This window comes from Lithobates pipiens, unplaced genomic scaffold (genome assembly GCF_037356315.1).
Source record: "Lithobates pipiens isolate NorthernLeopardFrog02 unplaced genomic scaffold, aLitPip1_a1.2 Scaffold_13, whole genome shotgun sequence".
Taxonomy (NCBI): Eukaryota; Metazoa; Chordata; class Amphibia; order Anura; family Ranidae; genus Lithobates; species Lithobates pipiens.
Window position 1 is genome coordinate 469,730,265 of NW_027507718.1, and position 27,256 is coordinate 469,757,520.

Consider the following 27,256-nt stretch of genomic DNA (forward strand, 5'->3'; position numbering starts at 1 on the left):
CGCCCATCTGACAGATACTGTCAAAGCCCAAGTGAAGAAAACTAATTCGGTGCTTGCCATCATTCCGGGTGGATTAACCAAAGAACTGCAGCCACTAGATATAGGTGTCAACAGGTCATTTAAAGTTAAATTGCGAGCTGCGTGGGAGCATTGGATGACAGAAGGCGAACACACATTCACCAACACAGGGAGGCAACGCCGGGCGAGTTACGCCACTATCTGCCAGTGGATCGTGGATGCCTGGGCGAAGGTATCAGTCACCAGTGTAATCCGAGCTTTCAAGAAGTCCGGAATTATCACTGAACAGCTAAGTACCGGTACCGATGACAGCAACGAGACTGACTCGGATACTGATGAGAATGATGAGAGGGATACGGGCGTGCTTGATGCCGAAATCGCCCAATTGTTAAACTCAGACACTGAAGATGAAGAATTTGATGGATTTGCGGGAGAAGAATAAAGTGAAAAAGTGAGTGTCTGGTTTTGTACAGTATTCACCGGTAACTGAACAGTGTTAAGAGTTATTGAAGAATAAAGTGAAAAAGTGAGTGTCTGGTTTTGTATTTAACTGAACAGTGTTAAGAGTTATTGTTATAGACCATTTTATGGTTATTGCTAAAGAGTTGAATAAAATTTGACTTACAGTACCGCATCCGAGTTGTGTTTCATTAAATGCGCCTTATAATCCAGTGCGCCTTATAGTCCGATGCGCCTTATATATGGAAATATCCATTTTATCAGCCGGTCGTTGCTAGTGCGCCTTATAATCCGGTACGCCTTATAGTCCGAAAAATACGGTATACTCCTTTTACAGATAACTTATTGGGTAGAAGTGACTCTGTGGTGATAGGGCACATATTAATGTAAGCCATATTCGAAATCCAAGCCATGGGTGACCATGTTGGCATCACCCGGCTCTACCAAAGTTGACCGAAAACTCAATCCAGGTGTTAAAATCCTACCAGATGCAGCCACTGTTCTGGTATCGCATGCAGCCCAAGGTGCCGGCTGTCCGAATAAATTAACCGGCAGGGAGATTTTGCCTTCCATGGTGTTTAGCGTAGATGGGGAAATAGAGTTATTTTATCTTGCTCAGCTTCTGGGCTGAAAGATGAAAATCTAAAGTGTATGGCTTGTTAAAGAATACCTGTACTGAGAGAAAAATACTATTTCTCTGATTGCAGCACTTTAAGTCAATGACCTGGAACAAGAATGCGGATTAGAAAATCATATTGAAGTCAGAAATCCTGATCTATAGTGCCTTGCAAAAGTATTGATACCCCTTAAAATGTTCCACATTTTGTCATGTTACAACCAAACATGTAAATGTATTTTTTTTTAGGATTTTCTGTGATAGACCAACGCAAAGTGGCACATAATCGTGAAGGGGAAGGAAAATGATAAATGGTTTTCAAATTTTTTACAAAGAAATATCCTCCTCATCCCTATCCTAATAGTCCACCTATGTGTAATTTAATCTCAGTATAAATACAGCTGTTTTGTGAAGCCCTCAGAGGTTTGTTACAGAACCTTAGTGAACAAACAGCATTATGAAGCCCAAGGAACACACTAGACAGGTCAGGGATAAAGTTGTGGAGAAGTTTAAAGCAGGGATAGGTCATGGAAAAATATCCCAAGCTTTGAACATCTCACAAAGCACTGTTCAATCCATTATCTAAAAGTGGAATGAGTATGGCTGCAACTGCAAACCTACCAAGACCTACCATCCACCTAAACTGACAGACTGGGCAAGGAGAGCATTAATCAGAGAAGCAGCCAAGAGGTCCATGGTAACTCTGGAGGAGCTGCAGAGGTCCACAGCTCAGGTGGGAGAATCTGTCCACAGGACAACTATTAGTCATGCGCTCCACAAATTTGGTCTTTATGGAAGAGTGGCAAGAAGAAAGTCATTGTTGAAAAAAGCCATAAGAAGTCCTGTTTACAGATTGGGAGAAGCCATGTGGGGGGCAAATGTGTGGAAGAAGGGGCTCTGGTTAGATGAGACCAAAATTGAACTTTGTGGCCTAAAAGCAAAATGCTATTTGTGGCGGAAAACGAACACTGCACATCACCCTGAACACACCATCCCCACCGTGAAACATGATGGTGGCAGCATCATGTTGTGGGGATGCTTTTGTTCAGCAGAGACAGGGAAGCTGGTCAGAGGTGATAGGAAGGTGGATGGAGCCAAATATAGGAAAACCTATTAGAGTCTACAAAAGACTTGAGACTGGGGCAGAAGTTCACCTTTCAGCAGGACAACGACCCTAAACATACAGTCAGAGCTACAATGGAATGGTTTATATCAAAGTATATTCATGTGATAGAATGGTCCAATCAAAGTCAAGACCTAAATCCAATTGAGAATCTGTAGCAAGACTAGAAAATTGCTGTTCACAGATGCTCTTCATCCAATCTGACAGAGCTTGAGCTATTAAGCAATACAGAATGGGCAACAACGTCACTGGTAGAGACATCCCCAAAAGAACTGCAGCTGTAATTGCAGAGAAAGGTGATTCTACAAAGTATTGACTCAGGCGGGCTGATTACAAATGTACACCACACTTTTCAGATATTTATTTGTAAAATATATTGAAAATCATTTATCATTTTCCTTCCACTTCACAATTATGTGCCACTTTGTGTTGGTCTATCACATAAAATCCCAATAAAATCCATTTACGTAATTGCTTGTAACATGACAAAATGTGAAAAAATTCAAGGGGTATGAATACTTTTCCAAGGCACTGTACATACTTGATCGATGACAATTAAAGTACTGGACACATTGTAGCAACAACACATTTAAATAAATAGCATTTTCAGTAAGAGAGACTAGCAATGGCAGCCATCATATTCTCTTAGAACAGGTTACCTTGAAGCAGCTGTGCCCACCCTCCTTCAAGTTCTTGCCAAGCAGTGTGTGTATGAGAGACCGCATAGAGACAAAAGGCTACTGTGGCAACAGAAACATGTACTGGCAGCTTACAGACTATTACAGACAGCTAAATTGTGGTAATCATATTATATTTGTATAAAGAAGAGGAATTCCACTGTAAATATTAGGAATCATAATAAGACTCGTACCCATGTAGCCAACGGTGCCAACCCTGCCACGGATAGACTCGCCTTCAGGGATTTGCACAGCTAACCCAAGATCGGAGATCCTGATGTGCCCTGTATGATGAAAGAACATTATGTGAGATGACTTCATGCCACAGGGAATAAGACATAAGGTTCTACAGCTGGAGCGTTAAGCCTCGAACATACGGTACAATTGTTGGACAACCAAGCGTCTGATGTTTGTCAAAAGGGCGTGTGCTAGGATCTTGTCTTGCATACTAACGTAGCACAAATTGTTGAGCTACAAACACAAACGTAGTGACATACTATGAGGAGTTTCAGCTCTTGAGCGCCACCCTTTGGGCCCCTTCTGCTAATTTTGTGTTTGGTGAGCATTGATTCCAAGCATGCTTGTTTGTACTTTCAACCTTTGTGTTACCGATTTGTGTACTGACCATATGAAAATCTGAGGTGTAGCTGTCGTTTGACAAAAATTTACTAGCATGTCATCCAACATTTGTTGGGCTAAAATTGGAAAACAATTGTTGAAAAGAGCGTACTAACGCTAAGAACTTCGGACAATAGTCTGTCAAATGACAATCCACTTCTGATTTTCGTACCGTGTGTACAAGGCTTTAGAAAGGGAGAGGGATATTTACTAAAACGGGAGCAGTCAGAATCGGGTGCGGCTCTGAACGGTAACCAATCACCTTCTAAATTTAACTTGTTTCTTGGTTTTAACTTGTTTCATTGGAAGGAATAGTGCCCCATCAGTGGTGTCTGAGAGGAATAGTGCCTCTAAGTTTGTATCAAAGGGAAACACAGTGCCCCATCTCTGGCGCCAGGGGGGTACGTTCTTAGAAAGCGATAGATGGATTCTTAGTTCTAAACTACTGCTCTCTCCAACTGTGCCCCAATGATAGATGTTCATTTTAAAGTGAAGCAGGTTGGGCTGTGCTGCTGAGAGAGCAAATCAAAAAACATTTGTGCTTCTGCTGCAGAAAGTGAGGATGTTTTTTCCACAATACATGCAGCTACAGAAGTCAGTGGGAGTTTGTTTTACAGCTTATTTACTGCATGCTATGAATACCCTGAATGTCCATAGCCCAGGCACAGGTTGGCTTTAAATAATGAGGCAACATATCACAAGCATGGCAACTCTGTAAATCTGACTGGCAGTTATCTAATCTGTTTGTCTTTTGCATTCACTAAATAATAGTAACAACATTTTTTTAAATATGTGTATTGCAGAAGCCTTCATTTTCATCCCTAATGATACAAAAGGTTTTCTATTTGTGAAAGCTAGCAAACAGTGGGTGTGTGAAGGAGTACCTTCTCTACAATAAACATTGGTAAAGCAAGAGGGCTGTTCTGATCACCAGGTTGCCCACAAAAGTTATTGGGATGGATTGGTGCTACATACCATTCCAAGAATGAAAAACTGAAGAGTTTATTTTCAACTGTATTTCTCATTTAATAAACACAAAAAAATGAATGGTTTATTTTGTACGTTTTCTGTAATGCAGAACATTTTGTAGCACATTTAAAAGTGTATACAAGTGGTTCTACCAAACATTATTGCAAATAAAAACATACACTTACCACGGTCATCAAGCAGAATGTTTTCTGGCTTTAGGTCTCTAAAATTAATAAGAAAAAATTAGGGAAACCTTTAGGCTCAATGTAATAAAAACAAACAGTCTAAGTTACAACTTGGCTAATAAAAACAAAATCACTAGATGTTAAAAAAAGGTACCTAAAAGGAAAAACTGATTATTTTATTTATTTTCTCTCTGTGTCCCTGCTGAGGAGATTAGCCATCTCTATTTGTAATGGTGAACACTGTCACCAGACAAAGTAATGGAATATCCAAAATGTAAAAGCAGTCACCAAAAAAGAATAAAGAACATATTTCAATATGGACTCTTGTTCTGGTAACAATTAAAAGGGGATTTACCCTCATTTAGGAGATATTTATTCTCATTTCTTGCTGTGTCTCCAAGACAGGAAATTACAGATGAAAAACCCAAAGAAGTTATAACCCTATGTCCTAGTCTATATAAAAACAAAAACTCAAAAAACAAATAGGGAACTTTGGGAATACCTTAAAGCAGATACCCCTAACTATTGAATTTTTTTAACAATCAACTTAAAACCCCCTTTCTTGATAATACATCACGGGACACAGGAGCTTCATTACATAGTGGGTTATATAGGCACCTCTGGTGATTGGACACTGGTTGACCCTAATTAAAGAGAATTCCTCCCCTATATAACCCCTCCCATCTGGGAGGCACCTCAGTTTTTTCGCCAGTGTCTGGTTGATGGTCACGTAAAACTTAGCTCTATGCAGGTCCCTGCGAGGGCCGAAGGGCTACAACAAACCGGATCCATACCTCGGGCCGATATTTGACTCCCATGATGGTATGGTACCCGGGCCTCGTCTGCCGAAGAAACGAGGTTTTGCCTGTAAGTCCTCTCCATTGGAAGACTGGGCTCTGGGAAAACCAGACTTGGGGTACTGTTTACTCAGAGCGCCCGTAAGTTTCTGGCAGAGCTTTCTACATGGCCCAGGTGGGAGGATCTTTTCGTAAGAGCCCCAGATATACCTGAAGGTTGGCTAACAATACCCGCCGTGATGGGTGAAGGCTGGAATTGGTCTGATATCAGCAATTCCTGCGGCGGGGACAGGTAAGGGAAGTCATCCTATATATTTAAATATATGAATGGATTTCTTCATTGTGAGTAGTTGTATGTCTTACCTGGTTTCCACCACTAGAGGGAGTAAGAGCAGCCTGATGCATACTTACATGCCTTTCAATACAAACACGCTCAGTGAAAGCCTGGTTCTCCAGCTACTCACGTCTCCTTACAGTTCCTGCCACAGTTAAAGGTAAAAAGGGGTCCCACGCAGGTCAGGGGTCCCACGATGCTCCCTTTGGGTTCTCCTTCCCCCCCCGGATTCCACGGTCCTCGTGCACGCGCGCGGGCGCATGCACGCGTGCCGGGCGCGCTCCTGGCCTAATGGAGGAGGGGGGGTGTGGTTGCGAGCCGTGCACGTTAGAGTGCACGGCGCTGTACTGCGCAGGTGCCAGGCGGCAGTTTTAAAAAGCCCAGAGCGTCAGGGGACTGTAACTGGAGACACAGGAGCTGTGGGCTGTAAGCATCCATGGGGATTGGATCCAGGCAAACTTTAAGACACCTACTCAGCATCAGGTTGTGCAGTTTAAGCATATATTGATTTATTGTGAGACTTTAAGCGCAACAGTGATCGCATTTGTACTAGTACCTCTGCTTTGTAGCTTAGTACTATGTCTCCTCGTAAGAGGGTCTCAGGGGGAGATAATAAGAGCACTGGCAAGTCACCGCCTAGGTCCAGGGGTTCCAAAAGTGCCTGTAAATTACCATCCCCCTCTGCAAGACTGGAGCCAGCCTCTCATAACGAGTCAGTGCACCTGTCAGGTTTTGCAGCCTCTCCTAATGTCGCAGCCCCGGTTTATGTCACTGAGGACTCCCTTAGGGCTACATTGGAGGGTTTTGAAGGGAGGATCATGAATTTTATTTCTGCTTCCCTAAAAGATAGCAGGAAAAGGGGTAGATCCCCTCCCTCTGCTGAAATCCCTCTCTCAGATAGTTGTTCTAAAAATGAGGAGGGATTCCTATCTTTGGATAGGGATCATGAGCAGTCGGATGAGTCAGAGGAAGAGGAGATAGTCCCCTCCTCCCAGGCACTCAGAAAGCAGGTGCAGTATCATACTGAATTGGTGCGTACCACATTCAGAATGCCTGCTGCTGAAGTCGCTACGTCCTCTGTCTCTTCCCTGGGAGTCAGTTAAGCCCCACAGACTGCTTGTTCCTTCCCAATTCATCCTTTAATGGATAAATTGATGTATGAGGATTGGGGACATCCCGATAAACTGTTTACTCCTCCCAAAAGGTTTTCTATGCATTATCCTGTGGAGGAAAGTTTTACCAAGAAATGGGGCGTCCCATCTGTCGATGCGGCTGTTTCTTGTGTGAATAAAAACCTAACTTGTCCTTTGGATAATGCGCAGGTATTTAAGGATCCAGCTGACAAAAGGCTGGAAACCTTATTAAAAGCCTCCTTTTCCATGGCTGGCGCTGTGGTGCAACCTACAGTCGCAGCCGTGGGGTTGTGTCAGTTCCTCAAGGAACAGGTTAAACAGATGTTTGGACTCCTTCCCAGTGAGGAAGTAGAGAATTATGCAGAGATGCCTCACATCTTGTGTTTCATAATTGATGCGATTTTGGATTCTGTCCAACAAGCATCGCGTTTGTCCCTCATGTTGGTTCACATGCGAAGGACCCTATGGCTAAAAAATTGGGCTGCTGAGATGTCATGCAAAAAGCATTTGACTGGGTTCCCGTTTAAAGGGGAGCGTTTGTTTGGGGAAGAATTAGATAGATTGGTCCAAAATATTTCAGGAGGTAAGTCTACTCTCCTTCCAGTCAAAAAGGAGCAAACGTCCTTCATTCAGGCGTACTCTCTCTCCCGAAGCATCAAGCTCTAAACAGTGGCGACGGCCTTCCCAGCCCTCCTCTGCTAGAAAGCCTCAGGGCCGAGCCCAGGGACAGAAAAGGACTTGGGGGCGAAAGCCTGCCAAGCAGACCCCAAGACCTCCTTGTGAAGGGGCGCCCCCGCTCGGCAGAGTGGGGGGAAGGCTCCTGCAGTTTGCAGGCGCCTGGCGGGAAGAGATTCAGGACAGGTGGGTGATCTCTTCGGTATCTCTGGGCTACAGGCTAGAGTTTCAGGAGATTCCACCTTCTCGTTTTCTAAGGTCAAGGATCCCCAAGGATCCAGTAAAGCAGAAGCCGCTATTCCTGGCCTTAGATCAGTTACTATCCCAGGGTGTGATAGTAGAAGTGAGCCCGAAAGAGCAGGGTTCAGGTTTTTATTCAAATCTCTTCACCGTTCCAAAGCCAAACGGAAGTGTCAGACCTATCCTGGATCTGAGAGACCTAAACCGGTTTTTACATATCCAGACCTTCCGGATGCAGTCAATGCGCACTGTGGTCTCCTCCCTGCAAGGGGGAGAATTCATGGCATCAATAGATATCAAAGACGCATATCTCCATGTGCCAATATTTCCCGCACACCAGAAGTTTCTAAGGTTCGCGGTAGAGCGGCGCCATTTTCAATTTGTGGCCTTGCCGTTCGGGCTGGCTACGGCCCCTCGAGTCTTCACGAAGATTCTGGACCCTCTCTTAGCAATCTTAAGAGTTCAGGGCATAGCCGTCATGGCTTACCTAGACGACTTGCTTCTCGTAGAGAGAACTGCAGCGTGCCTAAGTCGCAGCGTCACCAGGACGCTAGAACATCTAGAGCGCCTAGGTTGGATTATAAACCTAGAAAAGTCGTCCTTGCAACCGACCACCAGGTTGGATTACCTGGGTTTGATTATCGACACCGCTCAGGGCAGGGTGTTTCTTCCAAGGCCAAAGGCCTTGGCCATTGGAGATCTGGTGCGCCTGATTCTGGGCAGAAGATCTTCCTCCATTCGGTTATGTATGAGACTCTTGGGAGAGATGGTCGCCTCATTCGAGGCCGTCCCATTCGCCCAGTTCCACTCAAGGCCTCTGCAAGGATGCATCCTGGCGGTTTGGAACAGGAAGCCCCAATCCCTGGATCTTCCTATGCGTTTATCCCCCGGGACACGCAAAAGTCTTGTCTGGTGGTTACAAACCAGGAATTTGCTGAAAGGCAAAAATTTTTCTTCCCCTCTCATGGAAGATCGTCACAACGGATGGCAGCCTGACAGGCTGGGGAGCCGTATTAGAGGGAACGTGCTCGCAGGGGAAATGGTCTGCGACCGAAAGTCTGCTGCCCATAAATATCTTGGAGATTCGGGCAGTTTACATGGCACTCATAGAGTGGTCTTACAGACTGCGAGGTTTCCCAGTTCGGATTCAGTCCGACAATGCCACCGCAGTGGCTTACATCAATCACCAGGGCGGTACCAGAAGTCTGGTGGCCCAAAAGGAGGTGAATCGCATACTTGTTTGGGCAGAAGAGCATGTTCCGTGTCTTTCTGCAGTCTTCATCCCAGGAGTAGAGAATTGGCAGGCGGATTTTCTCAGCCGCCAGCAGTTATGCCCAGGAGAATGGGCTCTGCACCCCGACGTGTTTCAGAACATATGTCACAAGTGGGGCACTCCAGACGTGGATCTGTTTGCGTCCAGATTCAACAGGAAACTGGACAGGTTTGTGTCAAGGACAAGAGATGCGCTTGCCCAGGGGTCAGACGCTCTGACGGTTCCCTGGGATCAGTACAATCTGATCTATGCCTTCCCCCCGAGCCCGCTGTTATCGCGGTTCCTGGGAAGGGTCAAGAGGGAGTCGAAGCCGGTCCTTTTGGTGGCCTCAGCTTGGCCCAGGCGACCATGGTTTGCAGAAATCATGAAGTTGGCAGTGGGCAGGCCATGGACCCTCCCTCTCCGGCCAGATCTGCTCTCACAGGGTCCAATCTACCATCCTGCTTTACGCAGTCTGAATTTGACGGTCTGGCTGCTGAGACCCACATTCTGAGAGACCGTGGCCTTTCGGGGCCAGTCCTTTCTACTCTGGTCAATGCCAGAAAGCCGGCCTCCAGGCGTATCTATTACAAGATCTGGAGGACATATGTTTCCTGGTGTGAACTCAGGAGATGGCATCCTAGAAAGTATGTCATTAACAGAATCTTGGCCTTTCTCCAATCAGGCCTAGAAATGAATTTGGCCATAAGCACCATCAAGGTGCAGATTTCGGCCCTGTCGGTATTTTTTATTTTTTTTTCAAAAACCTCTTGCATCACACTCCCTAGTACGGGCTTTTATCCAGGGGGCTATGCGGATAAAACCGCCAGTTAAACCTCCGGTATGCCCATGGGATCTGAATTTGGTTCTCTCGGCCTTACAGGGCCAACCATTTGAACCTTTGCATCTGGCTTCTTTAGCTCTCTTGACTAAAAAGCTGGTCTTCTTAGTAGCCATATCCACAGCTAGAAGAGTATCAGAATTGGCGGCTCTTTCCAGTAAAGAGCCGTATTTAATTATCCACAAGGAACGGGTGGTTATGCGTCCCAGCGGGTCCTTTCTACCTAAGGTGGTTTCGGGTTTCCATCTGAATCAGGATATAATCCTACCATCCTTTCTTTCCGAATCCTCAGTCCATAGAGGAAGAATCTTTACACACTTTAGATGTGGTTAGAGCAATCAGTCTTTATCTTCAAGCAACTGCTCAGATAAGGAAAACTGACTGTTTATTTATTCTGCCGGAAGGCCCTAGAAGGGGTCAGGCAGCGTCAAAGTCCACTCTCTCAAGGTGGATCAGACAAGTTATTTCTCAGGCCTATAGCTTAAAGGGGAAGATTCCTCCCTCTCAGGTGAAAGCGCACTCTACTAGGGCTGTCAGTGCTTCTTGGGCAGTGCATCACCAGGCCTCCCTGGCTCAGATCTGTAAGGCTGCGACTTGGTCATCAGTCCACACATTCACCAGATTCTATCAGGTGGATGTCAGAGGGCAAGAGGATATCGCCTTCGGGCGCAGTGTACTGCAGGCTGCAGTTTAGGTCCTCAGGTCCCTGGCGGTCTATATTTATGATCTGTGTCTCCCTCCCATCAACCTGAGCATTGCTATGGGACATCCCACTATGTAATGAAGCTCCTGTGTCCCGTGATGTATGATCAAGAAAATGGGATTTTTATATACAGCTTACCTGTAAAATCCTTTTCTTGAGAGTACATCACGGGACACAGGGCTCCCGCCCCTCTTGGGTTTTACGTGGCTTCTTATTGCTTTGCTACAAAACTGAGGTGCCTCCCAGATGGGACGGGTTATATAGGGGAGGAATTCTCTTTAATTAGGGTCAACCAGTGTCCAATCACCAGAGGTGCCTATATAACCCACTATGTAATGAAGCTCCTGTGTCCCGTGATGTACTCTCAAGAAAAGGATTTTACAGGTAAGCTGTATATAAAAATCCCATTTTTACTTGCCTGAATCCAATGTCACAGGATAGGTTGTTTGCAAAGTCTTATTTTTTCTGGCCTGCAGAGTGGGAGGTTCCTTCTACATGTGCCCATGCCACTTTCTGGGCGACTTGGAAACTTCACAATTGCTGGCTATTGCAGGGTCCAGAGGTCCAGTGTGTGATATTAGGATTTTTGGTTTACCTGTAAAATCCTTTTCTTGGAGTACATCATGAACACAGAGGATTTCCAAGAAAAGTGTTTTACATGTAAACCAAAAATCCTAGTTTCTTACTCGTATATTACAGGACACAGAGGATTTAATATTCATAACTACTTGGGATTTCCCAGTGCACTAAATATGAGGAGTGTGCAATACAGTAACAAGACCAACATGCTCGAAACATGAAAACAGAATGGGGGAAACTCCACTACAAAGCCTCCTTCAAGACCTTTGCCAAAACTGGCATCTGCAAAGGCATGAACATCTATCTGATAGAACTTGTAAATTTGTGGAAAGTAGACCAGATAGCAGTCTTACAAACCTGAACAACAGAAGTCTTGACTGAGTAAACAGGAACCTTGCACACTTAAACACTGGTTTAACACACAAACCAGTACAGCTTGTTGAATCAGGACATCAATAGAACCACATCTGCTGTCCCCCTCTGCAGACAAATCTCTGCTCACACCTCCCAGATTCAGTTGCTGATGGCTGAGAAAATCCACAATCGTGACAAATTTCTCTACATCGGGAATGTGCACAGTGGAGAGGGCAAGAATGTAAAATTATTTCTAAGACCAGAACAGGTCCACTTCTTCCTGAGCAGCACAATGTCTTGTCCCTTCTTGATGTATGCCAAAGCCTTAGCATTGTCTGACTGCACCCTGAGCCTGGGGGGACCCTGAAGGCATATAGACCTGTTTATGAGAGCCAGCTAAATAGCCCCAAGTTCCAGGATGTTGATCGGCAACTCCTGCTCCTCGGTTAGCCATGTTCCCTGAACTGAGAGGTTGTCCAGAACACTTCACCAACCCTACCTGTTGACAACAGTTGTTAAGACCTTTCATTTCAATGGAACGAAAGGTTTGCGGTTATCCAGGATCTGCGTTGACATCATCACTCTAGAACCGATCTTGGTTTGGTAGTCAAGCTAGAAGGATTCCTGAAGTTTGTCCCATAACAAGATTTTGAGATGAATCGCTCTGGAGTGACACTGGGCATGGGGGACTGCATCAAAGTCAGTTACTATACTTTCCCAGCCCTTTATGCAAGCCCAAATTGAGGGGCCTTAGTGACCCCGGGAACTCCATGCGAGATCGAAGAGACATTTTTCCTGCAGGAGCACTACCTTCCCCTGTTCAATCATTGAGTCTGAACCAAGGTTGACCTCTGAAGGTTCAGCACCCAACTGAAGCTTTCAAGGATCTGTACTGTCTGTTGGATTTTGATATCATGTTTCTAAGCCGATTGCTCCCCAAGGAGCAGATTTGTCCAGTTACCCCAGGTCCTCAACAACCTAGAACTAGAGCCAAAACCTTGGTAAACACCCTGTGGGCTGTGGAAAGGTAAGGCCACAAACTAAAACAACAAAAACCATTAGCGAGGCAGGAAAAAAAGCTAGATGTGTAGGTAGGCATCATTGATATCCACTGATGCCAGGAACCCCCCCCCCCCCGATTAATGTAAAGTAATCAATGATCAGGTGGATTCCATCCTGAATTTATTTACTTTCAGGAACTGGTTGAGACTCTAACTGCATAATGGGAAAGACGTCTCCGTTTGGCTTGGGATCTGTGAACTGGCTTCAATAGATTACTTGAGACCCAACCCAGTATGGGTGCAGTGACTCCTTGGGACACTAGTCTTTTCAGGGCCACAATAAAAACTGTTCTTTTTTTGTGGATCCGAAGATACCTTGAGTGGATAACGCATGAAAAAGAAAGTAGCAAATCTCCAGCTTGTAGCCTCTGGACACGACACTGCAGACTTACTCTTCTGTGTCTTCCTACATCCGGATGACCATGAAAGCCAATAGATGCCCCCCCACCTGCATGAGTAGGATGATCCTTCATTGTGAGGAGTATAAGCCTATCAAGGCTTGTTGCCTGCCTTTTTGGGTCAGTGTGCATGCACTTGAAGGTGGCAGCATAAACCAAGTAATAATGAATATAACGACCTCTGTCCTGTGATGTACAAGAAAGAAAACATCACGACATGCCACAGCAACAAGACCAGTTGGCAGTGGGCCCTGACTGCAGTAATGGAGCACCGATCTTTACTTCTGGAGCAGTGGCGGCTGGTGCTCACAATTTTTTTGGGGGGGGCACAAACAAACTGAAAAATTCTGAAAAAAAACCCCCATCAATTGCAGCCTCACTGTACCATCAATCGCAGCCACTGTGCCATCAATTGCCGCTACTGTACCATCAAACACAGCCATTGTGCCCATCAAACACAGCCACTGTGCCCAAATGCAGCCACTGAGCCCATCAAATGCAGCCACTGTGCCATATCAAATGCTCCCACTGCACCATCAAATGCTGCCATCAAATGCTGCCACTGTGCCCCATCAAATGCTGCCAGTGTGCCATATCAAATGCTGCCAGTGTGCCCCCCTCCTGCCATCTGCACTTCCTCTTTCTCGGTAGGACAGCTCCTCGACGTCTTCTCCCGTCCTCGGCTACGATTGGACACCTGATAGGCGTCCAATCACAGCGCCTGCCATTTCAGCCAATCAAGTGACGGGTAACAGATCTGAGCAACTGATTGGCGGAGAGGTGGTTTAGTGTTTTGGAAAGTGAATATTCATTCGCTTTTCTAACACAGCTGATTGACCTGCGAGCAGCATGGCACTCGCAGGTCACCTTTTTTGACTATGGCTCTAATCGGGTGCTTCAAAAACACCTCCGCCACTTTAATTCAGGCGCCCGGCACCCGAAAAGGGACCAAGCGCCTGAATAGGGGGTGGCAGCGGCAGACATAGATTCATGCAATGCATGAATCTATTGGTGCAAGAGGGGGTGGCAGGAGAGAGGGGGCGACACCACTGTTCTGGAGGTGGTGTCTTTTCAGGCACCTGGTCCCTTTTCGGGTGCCGGGCACCTGAATTACAGTGGTGGGGGGGGTGTTTGTGAAGCACCTGATCAGAGCCATAGTCAAAAAAGGTGACCTGCGAGCGCCATTCTGGAGGTGGTGTCTTGGAGGATCAAGCAGTGACTTAATTGGGTAAAAAATGTATTTTAATTTTTTACTTTGAAACTCTATGAAGTGGGTGGAATAAGGATGAAACAGATTTGGTTCACCTGCAGATGGATTTTAAGAAATATACATATGAAAACATCTAAAAAAAAAAGGATGTAGGGGGTGGTGCCCATAGCGAAGAATTAAAAGGAGAGAATGAGTTCAAGTTTAAAATGAAAATGCTGCACCTGGTATTCTCCAGTGCTTGTCATGTGACCTAAAACCCAGCCATTCAGCCATGAGATCTCTGCTGAAGGAGGGGATCAGCCCTTCTGTTGTCTGATCCTTCTCCTCACCAACATGGCTGCCAGCCTCACCATACAGAAATGCATAATAAACCGAACAGCTGCCACACAGTAATTTCACATTTCTCACACACACAGCAAATCTCTCTTACCTGTAAACTATTCTCTCCCTCTGTAGATCCTCCAGTCCACAGCATAGCTCTGCAGCATAGAACACTGCTCTCTGCTCATCGAAGCCTGGGTTCCCCATGTTGTATATGTGAAATTTCAGGTCTCCGCCATTCATAATAGTTAACACTAAGCAAAGGGCATCCTTTGTTTCATAGCTGTAGGCTAAACTAACCTAAGGAACCAAAATGATATTGTTTAAATCACAATGTCAGCCTATGGACAATAGATAACACTGAATAAAATAGATAAAAGATTATCACTCAGGCAGGATTTACAATTACAATACATTGAACTTCCAGAATAAAATGAACTTCAGTCAAAGAGCTCAACACACAGATGAAATACACATAAGAGAACTGGCTTTACCTGCCAAAGGATTTGTATTCATATCCATCCAGTACCGAGATTTACAAAACCCTACCAGATAACACAGCCAGGTTGGTGTCCACAGTTTTCCCTACTGCAGTTATACACTACAGCTTAGTCACCTACCTACCTTGGTGGCTGGACAATCAAGAAGCAGCAAACTAATGAAGTCATCCCATAGACCCTAAACCTTGTGGACAGTCTTCCCAGAAGAGTTGACGCTGTTATAGCTGCAAAGGGTGGGCCAACTCAATATTGAACCCTACGGACTAAGACTGGGATGCCATTAAAATTCGGGTGGGTGTAAAGGAAGGCGTCCTAATATTTTTGGTAATATAGTGTATATTTAATGATTTTTAAATATGCTTTTTTAATTTAGAAGACTGAATTAAAACGCTTTTTTAAATTTAGAAGACTGAATTAAAACGTGTTTTATATATGCCTGATATATTGTTATTTCTAGTTTTACAGATATCTTCTGAATAGTTTTTATTTTTTTATTTATTTTATCAACTAAGCAAAAGCATCAAGACATCACAGGGGAAATGAAAAACACAAGGAAACCCAAGGATAAGGAGGAGCAGTGAGGCTCACACAGGGCAGGAATCTGTCCATTGATCCCCAATGAGCAGGCGAATGGCTGGTCCGTGCCCACTCCGCTTATGAAGAGTAGGCACAGGCACAGCCTGCTCTCCTCTATGGGTGGTCGGCCAAAGGACATCTGATTTGATCTGTTCTTAGCAAATTGGATGTCAGTGGTTGTCAACAGACACATGTCCGTTGACACACACCGCTCCATAGAGGGCAATGGGTGGTGCCTCATTGTTGGTGCCAGTAGGAGGAATGGTGCCTTGTTGTTCGTGTCAGTTGAAGGAATGATGCCTCATCGCTGGTGTCAGTGGGAGGAATATTACTCCATCATTGGTGTCAGTGGAAAGAATAGTGCACTGTTGGTGTCAGGGGAAGGGACAGTGCCCTGCTGTAGACATCAGTGGAAGGAATAATGCCCTGTTGTTGGTAGAAGGAATAATGTCCCATCATTGGTAGAACTGGAAGGAATAGTGCCTCATTGTTACTATTAGAGGGATGCATGGTGCCCCAACAGCCAGATAAATGCAAACCAAGGTCTGCATCCAGCGTGCAGGCCGCCGATTCGAGACCACCAATTTATATTATTGGAGTCTGTTGATTGCCCTGTTGTTGGTAGAAGGAATAATGTCCCATCATTGGTAGAACTGGAAGGAATAGTGCCTCATTGTTACTATTAGAGGGATGCATGGTGCCCCAACAGCCAGATAAATGCAAACCAAGGTCTGCATCCAGCGTGCAGGCCGCCGATTCGAGACCACCAATTTATATTATTGGAGTCTGTTGATTTCTAATTGATGGGTATGGGTTAGTGCACTTTGAACAGCCTCTTTTATTGACTTGTTCAATGCTGCTACCACAATAGTAATCCAACATTGAGATCAGGGCTTCCCCTGGTTATGCCAATTTAAATAATTGCAAATCATTTGCAATACCATGACTATTTAAAGAAAAGTAACTCCAGATATTTTTTGTTAGTTTAAGATAGAGTGGAGAAGGGTTAGAACCTCACCTATGTGGCTATAAATATTGGGGTATATTGCTGACACTCATCAGAACTGAAGAAGCTGCTTGGACAAGCTACAAAATGTCTTCAACATTACTGACCAAGGCCACTTGAATGCAACTTCTACTAGCCAATATTTTCTAATAGCCCCCTACATCTATATACCCTGGCGCAAATGGATCAAGAGCAGTAAAAAATGAAGAAACAACATAAAAGGGATATTTATTAAGGCATGCTACATGGCTCTGTGAGGAGCATCGCAGGTGAAATCAAGATCCATTTTTCTTCTAACACAGGCACTTTGTTGCGGCAATGACAAAATGCTCATTATGAGCTAAATTAAATTAACATTCCAGACTGTTTTCTCTCTGTGAAAGGCCCATTCTTGAAGATCCAGAGGCAGCACTCGGCAGCGTCATCAGCTTTCAGCATGGAGTGGACATTGTCGGCTGTAGGACCCGACCACGTCAGCAGATTTTTGTGTGAAGCAGCAGCAGTGTCACTTCAAAAGCTGCCATTAGGGGTACTGTGGACTCCGCCACCCAGAGACTGAAGCACAAAAGGCTTTCTGTTCTGTGTGCAGAGCTACATTTATAAAGTCAACTTTATCACTTGGACACTGTACTGGTCATTCGAGGAGAGATTGCTGTTGCAAGATCATGGATTCTACCAGCTTTATTCTACCAGCCATGCAAGGCAAGCTACTACAAAGCAACAACAGAAATCAAAGTGGACTTTTGAAGCAGATGTAAAGTGAATGACATATCATTTGCTGAAGTGCTTTGTATTAACAATTGCCCTTTAATAAAAAAAAAAAAAAAAAAAAAAAAAATATATATATATATATATATATATATATATATATATATATATATATATATATATATATATATATATATATATATATATATATATATATATATATATATATATATATATATATATATATATATATATATATATATATATATATATATATATATATATATATATATATATATTTTTTTTCCTTTGTAGTATTCCCAGTCTCTTTGCAGCCACCTCATGTCTGCATGTAGTCTAGTGATGGCTGCATAGCATTTCTCAATGTGGTTTTTGCTGATGGGCACAAGATTTGACCACAACTGTGCAATGTGTCTTGAAACAGTCACTTGTAGTCTCCATCGCAAAGCCCATGTGACAAGGTGACAAGGCAGGAAAACAATTGTTTGACAGGTACAGAGTGTTGTCACCCTATAACAGGAAATGTGTCAACAAGGAACTTAATGGCATGATCAGTAAGTATTATTGTAATGAAAGCTACAGATATAAAATGTTGGAAAATAAATATACTGCGCTAAATGATATATGAAGTATATTGCTATATATAGAAAAATAAATGTAAAATACTCAAAACAATAAATAAAACAGTCCCCAGTGAAAAGTGCTGGTGCTTGTGGAACAATGATGAAAAACTCATATACAGTGCTGTGACTTGATAAGTAGTTCCGTGCTCCTTATGTGCTTAAATAGAGTGCCCCCCTAGTAGATGTGCACTCACCATTGGGATTGGACCAACTAGTTAGGTCAAATGTGTGCGTGTGTGGGGCGACCCCTGTAGATATCCTCTGGACCGTTGGTTGACTATGATGAATGACCTAACTAGCGATAGTTGGTCCAATCCCAATGGTGAGTGCACATCTACTAGGGGGGCACAATAATTAAGCACATAAGGAGCACGGAACTACTTATCAAGTCACAGCACTGTATATGAGTTTTTCATCATTGTTCCACAAGCACCAGCACTTTTCACTGGGGACCGTTTTATTTATTGCTTTCTGTATTTTACATTTATTTTTCTGTATACAGCAAAATATTGCATATAGCATTTAGTGTGGTATATTTATTTTCCACTATCAATTGTTTACACCAATTTAATATATATATATATATATTTTATATATATATATATATATATATATATATATATATATATATATATATAAAATATATAATTACTTTTGAAATTACATTAAAATGTTAAAGCTTATATAATTTTAGTGGCTACGTTTTCATATTTATATAGCGCCAACAGTTTACGCAGCGCTTTACAATGTATAGGGGGGGACAACACAATTACAGTACAATACAAAAGGTACAGGAGGGCCCTGCTTTAAAGCATTTTTTTTTTTTTTTGGATACAGTAGGAAAGAGTTAGATGCTGGTGGACTTTAAGTACCCACAAGCTGCTTGGACCTCTCTGGAGATTCTTTATCTATACCACAGCCCGATAAAGGGTTTTTGGTTTAAATGCCCATTAAAGAGACATTGTGGTTGATTTACTAAAGGCAAATAGAATGTGCATGTTGCAAAGAGTTCCCAATCACGTGCTCATTTACTAAGCTCTGGACACAGCCTATTTGCCTTTAGTAAATCAACCCCATTGTCATATTGCACATGCCCTGGCATAAGGGTCTGGGTAGGGGGGAGCCTTTTGTAGAGACTGTCACTTACATGAAAACCTGCACCTTTAAGGCAAACCGGAGATACAACGTTGCCATTGTTGACTTCTCCTTTGCAAAATGCTTGTTGTCTGGCTGTCAGCCATTGGCCTTTGGTCTTTCTGAGTCACTAACCATGAATAAGACTACCAATGAATTCATTCTGGCTTCAATAACTGTGTGCTTATTCAGGGTCAATGATTAAGAAAGGATTAAAACCAGAGACAGCCAGACAATTTGCATTTTTCAGAAACGGGTCAGCAATGCTTACGTGCCAAGGCACAGTCAATGATTTCGGTGACTTATCTATTGATTGACACTTACATCTGTGGTTTCAATTAGACAAAGCAAGACAAAAGGCAGGCAAACACTGCTGTACTGTCTCTTTTGCTAACCCACAATGATCTGGGAAATCCTGTGTCATGAATGAAATGTTTAATTACATTTTTACATGTTAAATGTTTAAATTACAAATTTTAGCCATCTAAATTTAAAATGTTTATTAAAAAAAAAAAAGAAAAAAACCCCACAGAAAACTGAAAAGGACTGCATACATATACTAGTAACAATTGTAGCAAAAAAAATATATAAAACATTAGTTTAAAACTGTTAAAAAAACAAAACAAAAAAAATCTTGCTATGGTTTTCTGAGATATGCTCCGTTTGTTCTTTTTGTAAAGGTATATGTGTTTTTGTTTTGTTTTTGCAAAAAATGAAAATAAAATAAGATTTAAAAAAAAAAAAACTCAATTACTATAGAAAATAAAACTATTTTTGTTGACCCTTATTAAAAAAAAAAAAATAAATCTGTCCCAGCAATGCAAAACTATTCTGGGTCTTTAGTGATGACACTACACATGCGAAATTCTCATGTCATCGCCTTAAAATTGCAGTTACTGTAGTCACATTCCACACTATAAATCCCTGGGAGTGTATCGTGCCGTAATTCCACATTCCACATATGACAAGTAGCACAGTTACAGCAAGCAGAAAATGTATCAAGCAGATTGCATTTCGTGTACTAGGTCATAATTCTCTTGAGTCCAATACAGGTTTCAAGGCTTTCTATATTTTTACCACTAGAGGTCACACTCTGTTTCAAAATAGCCAACAAGGGGGGAAAAAAAATTTAAGTTGGAAAAATGTTTTATTTTTGTATGCAAGGTAAATCAAAGTTCGTTTAAAAATGTATTACATAATGTTTTCTTGGTCTAAAGAATAATGCATTGCTCATGAATCTTTAAGCACAATCAATAATGACCAGCATTCCATGGTTCCTCTTATCTCCAAAGTGGCTGGACATGACCTCGTGCATAATTTATGTGTCTCACTTACATTTTTTTTTTTTTCAGATCCTGACACAGTACCAGAGCCCAGAGGTGACGTGCTAAGAAAATGCCACAAATTATTATTATTATACAGGATTTATATAGTGCCAACAGTTTGTACAGCGCTTTACATGAGGGCAGACTTTATAGTTACAGTACAATTCAATAAAGGAGGGAATCAGAGGGCCCTACTGGTCAGAGCTTACACAGCTGTTTATAGACCAAAATTTATTTAGTGTGCATACATATATATACACACACACACACACACACACACACACACAGTGCCCCTGACTTTTCTATCAAAATCATCAATACAACCATCACTCTCTCCCCTCACGCCAGGGTACACGGTGTAATCCTAGACTCTGACTTGTCATTTAAGCCCCAAGTCAATCATTGTCAAAAGTTTGTAAAATTCACCTCCGTAACATCTCTAAAATTTGCCCCTTTTTAAGAAATGAAACCACCGAGCTCCTCATTCACTCCCTAGTTACCTCTGGCCTTGACTATTGCAACTCCCTTCTCATTGGCCTGCCTCTCCATAGGCTGTCCCCTCTTCAGTCCATCTTGAATGCTGCTACCAGACTTATTCACATTACCAACCGCTCAATGTATGCCAACTCTCTTCTCCAATCCCCACACTGGCTCCCAATCACCCAGCGAATTAAATTCAAAATACTAACCACAACATGCAAAGCCGTTCACAATACTGCCCCGAGCTACCTCACCAATCTTGTCTCCAAATATCACCCAAACCATCCTCTCTGCTCTTCTCAAGACCTCCTACTCTCAAGCTCTCTTGTCTCCTCCTCCCATGCTTGTCTCCAGGATTTCTCCAGAGCCTCTCCCATCCTCTGGAACTCGCTATCTCAAGCTGCCCAGCTATCCCTTACTCTTGCCACCTTCAGGCGATCCCTGAAAACTAATCTCTTCAGGGAAGCCTATCACGTCTCCAACTAATCTCTTAACACGTCCATTCCCCACAGTTACAACCTTTTGTACCACCTGCCCCACCCTATTAGATTGTAAGCTCTTATGAGCAGGGTCCTCTTAATCCTCTGGTATTTTATTGTATTGTAACTGTATTGTCTCCCTTTTATATTGTAAAGCACTGCGTAAACTGTTGGCGCTATATAAACCCTGTATAATAATAATTTATATATATATATATATATATATATATATATATATATATATACATACACACACACATATACATATATATATATACACACACACACAGTATCTCACGAAAGTGTTACAAGGTGTCAGGTGTAAATGTGCTGTTATCGCTCTCACTCTCTCATACTGGTCACTGGGAGTTCAACATGGCAAAGAACTCTCTGAGGATCTTAAAAAAAAAAAAAATTGTTGCTCTACATAAAGATGGCCTAGGCCAGTGATGGCGAACCTTGGCACCCCAGATGTTTTGGAACTACATTTCCCATGATGCTCTAGCACTCTGCAGTGTAGTGGAGCATCATGGGAAATGTAGTTCCAAAACATCTGGGGTGCCAAGGTTCGCCATCACTGGCCTAGGCTATAAGAAGATTGCCAAGACCCTGAAACTGAGCTGCAGCACAGTGGCCAAGACCATACAGCAGTTTAACAGGACAGGTTCCACTCAGAACAGACCTCGCCATTGTCGGCCAAAGAAGTTGAGTGCATGTGCTCAGCGTCCTATTCAGAGGATGTCTTTTGAAAATAGATGTGCGAGTGCTGTCAGCTTTGCTGCAGAGGTTGAAGGAGTCAGCCTGTCAGTGCTAAGACCATACGCCGCACACTGCATCAAATTGGTCTGCATGGCTGTCTTCCCAGAGGGAAGCCTCTTCTAAAGATGATGCACAAGAAAGCTACAAACAGTTTGCTGAAGACAAGCAGACTAAGGACGTGGATTACTGGAGCCATGTCCTGTGGTCTGATGAGACCAAGATAAATGTATTTGGTTCAGATGGTGTCAAGCGTGTGTGGTGGCAACCAGGTGAGGAGTACAGAGACAAGTGCGTCTTGCCTACAGTGAAGCATGGTGGTGGGAGTGTGTCATGGTCTGGGTCTGCATGAGTGCTCCCGGCACTGGGGAGCTACAGTTCATTGAGGGAACCATGAATGCCAGCATGTATTGTGACATACTGAAGCCGAGCATGATCCCCTCCCTTCTGAGACTGGGCCACAGGGCAGTATTCCTACATGATAAGACCCCAAACACACCTCCAAGATGACCACTGCCTTGCTAAAGAAGCTGAGGGTAAAGGTGATGGACTGGCCAAGCATGTCTTCAGACCTAAACTCTATTGAGTATCTGTGGGACATCCTCAAATGGAAGGTGGAGGAGCGCAAGGTCTCTAACATCCACCAGCTCTGTGATGTCATCATGGAGGAGTGGAAGAGGACTCCAGTGGTAACCTGTGAAGCTCTGGTGAACTCCATGCCCAAGAGGGTTAAGGCAGTGCTGGAAAATAATAGTGACCACGCAAAAAAAAATTGCACTTTAAGCCCAATTTGGAAATTTTCACCTAGGGGTGTACTCACTTTTGTTGCCAGCTGTTTAGATTTTAATGGCTGCATATTGAGTTATTTTGAGGGGACAGCAAATTTACACTGTTATACAAGCTGTACACTCACTACTTTATATTGTAGCAAAGTGTCATTTCTTCAGAGTTGTTACACGAAAAGATATAATAAAATATTTATAAAAATGTGAAGGGTGTACTCATTTTTGTGAGATACTGTGTATATATACACACATACACACACACAGTGTATATATACATGCATGCAAGAGGCCACTGCCATCGGGGAATATTGTTTCCATAAAGGGGTGTACTTGGTCAGCTACAATGTTTAGGTAGATAGTACGTGTTAAAGTATTATCCACATGAATGGCAGGACCTAAGGTTTCCCGGCAGAACATTGTCCAAAGCATCACACTGCCTCCGTGGGCTTGCATCCCTTAGTGCATCCTGGTGCCATCTCATCGCCAGGTCAGCGACACAAACACACAAACGCGGCCATCCACATGATGTGAAAGAAAATGTGATTCATTAAACCAGACCACCTTCTTTCATTGCATGTGGTCCAGGTCTGTTGTTCACATGTCCATTGTAGGGACTTTTGGCTGTGGACACGGGTCAGCATGGACACCCTGACTTAGGCTACACAGCCCAATACACAACAAACTGCAATGCCCTTTTTTTTTGCTTTTAACACATCAACTTAAGGGGCAACATGTTTACTTGCTGGCTTATATATTCCACTGTGACAAGATAATAAATGTTAGTCACTTAACCTGTTAGCGGTCATGAAGTTATGGCTTATTGGTGTGTGTACATAAACATTATAAAAAGGGTTTATTTCTTCTTTTTTTTATTTTTTATAAGTGATTATATAATCTCTATTCTCAGCTGCATAAGGGACATAGAGAGGTAGGGGTGAATAAACCACAGTCAACTGATCTTCCCAGTGAATGACTGTGTGGGAAAGGGGGGGGGGGGTAGGTCATATCTTGACCATTGGAGGAGAGGCAGACTGAGCTCTTAGCGCAGCCAGAAGACCGACCACACTGGAATTTGTGTTTTTCTATGCCTGGCGTGGTCAGTTTGAAATAGGAAAGCAGAGGGACTGGCAGGGTCACCAGGTATTTCACACAACAGAAGCAACACATAAAGCACAGGATACTTTTTTTTTTTAACACAAGTAGATGGTACAGCAGGCACATACCGGGAATAAGAACTGTTGGGTTAACATTGTCTTTAAATACAAAAGTCAAAACAGTCTGTTGACGTTTCCTTTACAAATTAAGCTTAAGAAAGTTTAAATAAAATGTATCACAGTGCAACACAGCGTATGTTCAAACGCACAGCAATGCACATGCTAACACACGTGTGTTTACATGCACTTAATATGCACATTACGGTGTGCATCTTTCCTAATACTATGCATTAAATATTAGGCACTGACAATTCAGGAGGACAGTTTTATTTTGTTACTATTATGTAATCACATTAGATTTAAATGGATTTAAAATGCACTTAGTATCTGTTACATCATTTTCTTTGGTCAACCTCCCTGATCAGTCAAAAGCAGAAATCTGAATACAGAACACATACATTATATTACACAATGCCTAGCATTATCTAGTTTAACATCAATTATTCAAGGCCAGCAATTTTTTTCAGTCGAATTTCGTCACAGCAAAAGGAAGTTTGATCAATTTTTAACTTGGTTTGGACAAAACTCTAGCACTAGGCGTATTGATTGCTCTCTCTGATGTGAGACGTGTGCAGGCTGCGTCCAGCGGATGAGAGCTTAGTGGGGTAATCAGGATGACGATGGGTGAAAACAGAGGAGAGGGAGGCATGCTGCAGATCTAGCACTCAGAGGGTCATCGATCTGTTGACCCTGCTCACTATCCAGCCGAGGCTTGTAAAATAAAACATTACACTATATTTAGATCCTAAATTGCTACAATGGACAGAGAAGATTTGGAAGCCAGCTCCTGCTATAGGAAAAAAAACGTACAAATATAATGCCAACTGGACAGCCATTTCAAAGCAAAAAAGTCAGAAAACAGTCCGTAGCTGTGTTTTGTTGTTTATTAGGAGGTTAACAACTTGGATGGGGATAGCAGTTTATGGGATGCCCACTTGATGGCAACAATAACTTCAGGGACATCTTCCCATGTACAACTTTTAGTGCTTCAGGCCATGTTAGCCCACCTGGCTGCAGTTGCCTCTTTCACCAGCGCAACCGGCTGACTCTCTACACCAGCGCAACCGGCTGACTCTCTACACCAGCCCAACCGGCTGACTCTCTACACCAGCCCAACCGGCTGACTCTCTACACCAGCCCAACCGGCTGACTCTCTACACCAGCGCAACCGGCTGATTCTCTACACCAGCGCAACCGGCTGATTCTCTACACCAGCGCAACCGGCTGATTCTCTACACCAGCGCAACCGGCTGATTCTCTACACCAGCGCAACCGGCTGATTCTCTACACCAGCGCAACCGGCTGATTCTCTACACCAGCGCAACCGGCTGATTCTCTACACCAGCGCAACCGGCTGATTCTCTACACCAGCGCAACCGGCTGATTCTCTACACCAGCGCAACCGGCTGATTCTCTACACCAGCGCAACCGGCTGATTCTCTACACCAGCGCAACCGGCTGACTCTCTACACCAGCGCAACCGGCTGATTCTCTACACCAGCGCAACCGGCTGATTCTCTACACCAGCGCAACCGGCTGATTCTCTACACCAGCGCAACCGGCTGACTCTATGGAAATTTCTCAGTGAAAGGTAGAGGACGTAAGCCCACTGCTGTCTTCAAGGGAAACTGGCTACATGTGGAAATCTCCCCCCTTTGTTTGTCCCCAACAGTACTGAATTACTCACTCTGTCCTCTTTGCTCCTGTGCCTCCAAGAAAACCTCCTCTCTTTGTTTATATGGCAGGATCCTTTCAGCACTTGAGCCCCAGCCCATGGCAGGACACCCCCCCCCCCCCCAAGGGGCCTCTGACAGCCTTCTCAACACTGCATCTCCATCTTCCATCCTACTGCCCCTGCTGGCATAACTTATCAATTTTTAAAGGCTCCCTGCCAGGCCCACTCCCATGGATTCCCACAATGCACAGGTATGAATGCGGGCCTAAAGAGAAGACATACCGTAGCATGATTCTTCCATGATAAACAGCCTGACCGCTCACAATTTTTCATCTTCTCTAAAAGCAATATACAGTAGGAAATTTGATTCAGATGTTTACAGTTAAAGGTTGGTGGGAGCAGAAAGATTACCTAGCTGTGTTGCTTAATTGCAAAAAATTAAATAAAAACACACCAAACTGGCTGTGCTATGTGGCAGGGCTGTGAAATTCTCAGGACTGAATGGACAGAGATGCAAATTCATTTGTCAGGTAAAACAGCTGTCAGTGAACATGCTTATAGCAGGGGAGAAGCAGAAGGGTGAAATCAACCCTACTGCTCCTTTGTTGTCCTATCACAGGTTGGGGGAGGAAATGTGTCCAAGGAAGCACAACTTCAGTGGCTATGTTTTCCATCAAGATAGGATTATCTATAGATGCTGAGGTTGTCATTTTTTTAAAATGGGCTTTAAAAGGCACAGTCCACCTTTTAAAATGACATTTTGGCATTGAAGCCTGCAACCACAATTACTGCATCACAAAAAAAATTAAATTGGGTTGTCCCCTGAAAAGTAAGAGGGGAAATCTTTCAATGGGGACACTAGTTCTGGTGGCCTGGGGGTCCCCAAGGGATTCCCTAAATTTGCAGGGATTTCCTCTCACTTCTGTTTGGTTATGGGACAGTAAGTGAAGGGAAATCTCACCAATGGAACATAGATGGCAAAAAAAAATCTGACAGGGGTTATAACCCTCCTTTGCTCTATCCATAACGAAAAAAAATGTTTTGCCAATAGTTCTAATTTTTGGGCCTTGTTCACATGGGCATACTACAGCATACAGCCGTGCAAGAGCCATGTTTGCCTGAATAGAGATGCACAAGTGTCCCGTGCGTGCCAACATAGGCAGTCCCATTTATGTCAATTGGGATGCAGCTGCTGCCCGGACACAGATGCTGGTCCCAATTTCCCAGACAGTGTGTGCTCGGGGTCTGTGCACCCTCACCCATACAGATGTCAAATTGTAAGCAGCGGCTGTGTCCATACAGCTGCTGCATCCCAACTGACATGAATGGGACTGCCTGCATGGGGAATGCATGGAGCACATGTGCGTCCCCATTTGGGCAAACACGGCCCTCACGTGGGTGTATGCTATAG

At 43.6% G+C, this 27,256-nt stretch overlaps 1 protein-coding gene across 2 annotated transcripts in view; it reads right to left on the bottom strand.

The window, feature by feature from the left end:
• The window catches only part of GRK4 (G protein-coupled receptor kinase 4), a 357,240-nt gene that overhangs the window by 27,067 nt on the left and 302,917 nt on the right, over positions 1–27,256 (bottom strand). For both annotated transcript variants that reach the window (XM_077477876.1, XM_077477877.1), the window contains exons 9-11: positions 14,673–14,863; positions 4,666–4,703; positions 3,088–3,177 (exon numbers count right to left, since the gene is read on the bottom strand). In XM_077477876.1, the coding sequence (XP_077334002.1) occupies positions 3,088–3,177; positions 4,666–4,703; positions 14,673–14,863 (319 nt within the window). The remainder of the gene's footprint in view (positions 1–3,087; positions 3,178–4,665; positions 4,704–14,672; positions 14,864–27,256) is intronic.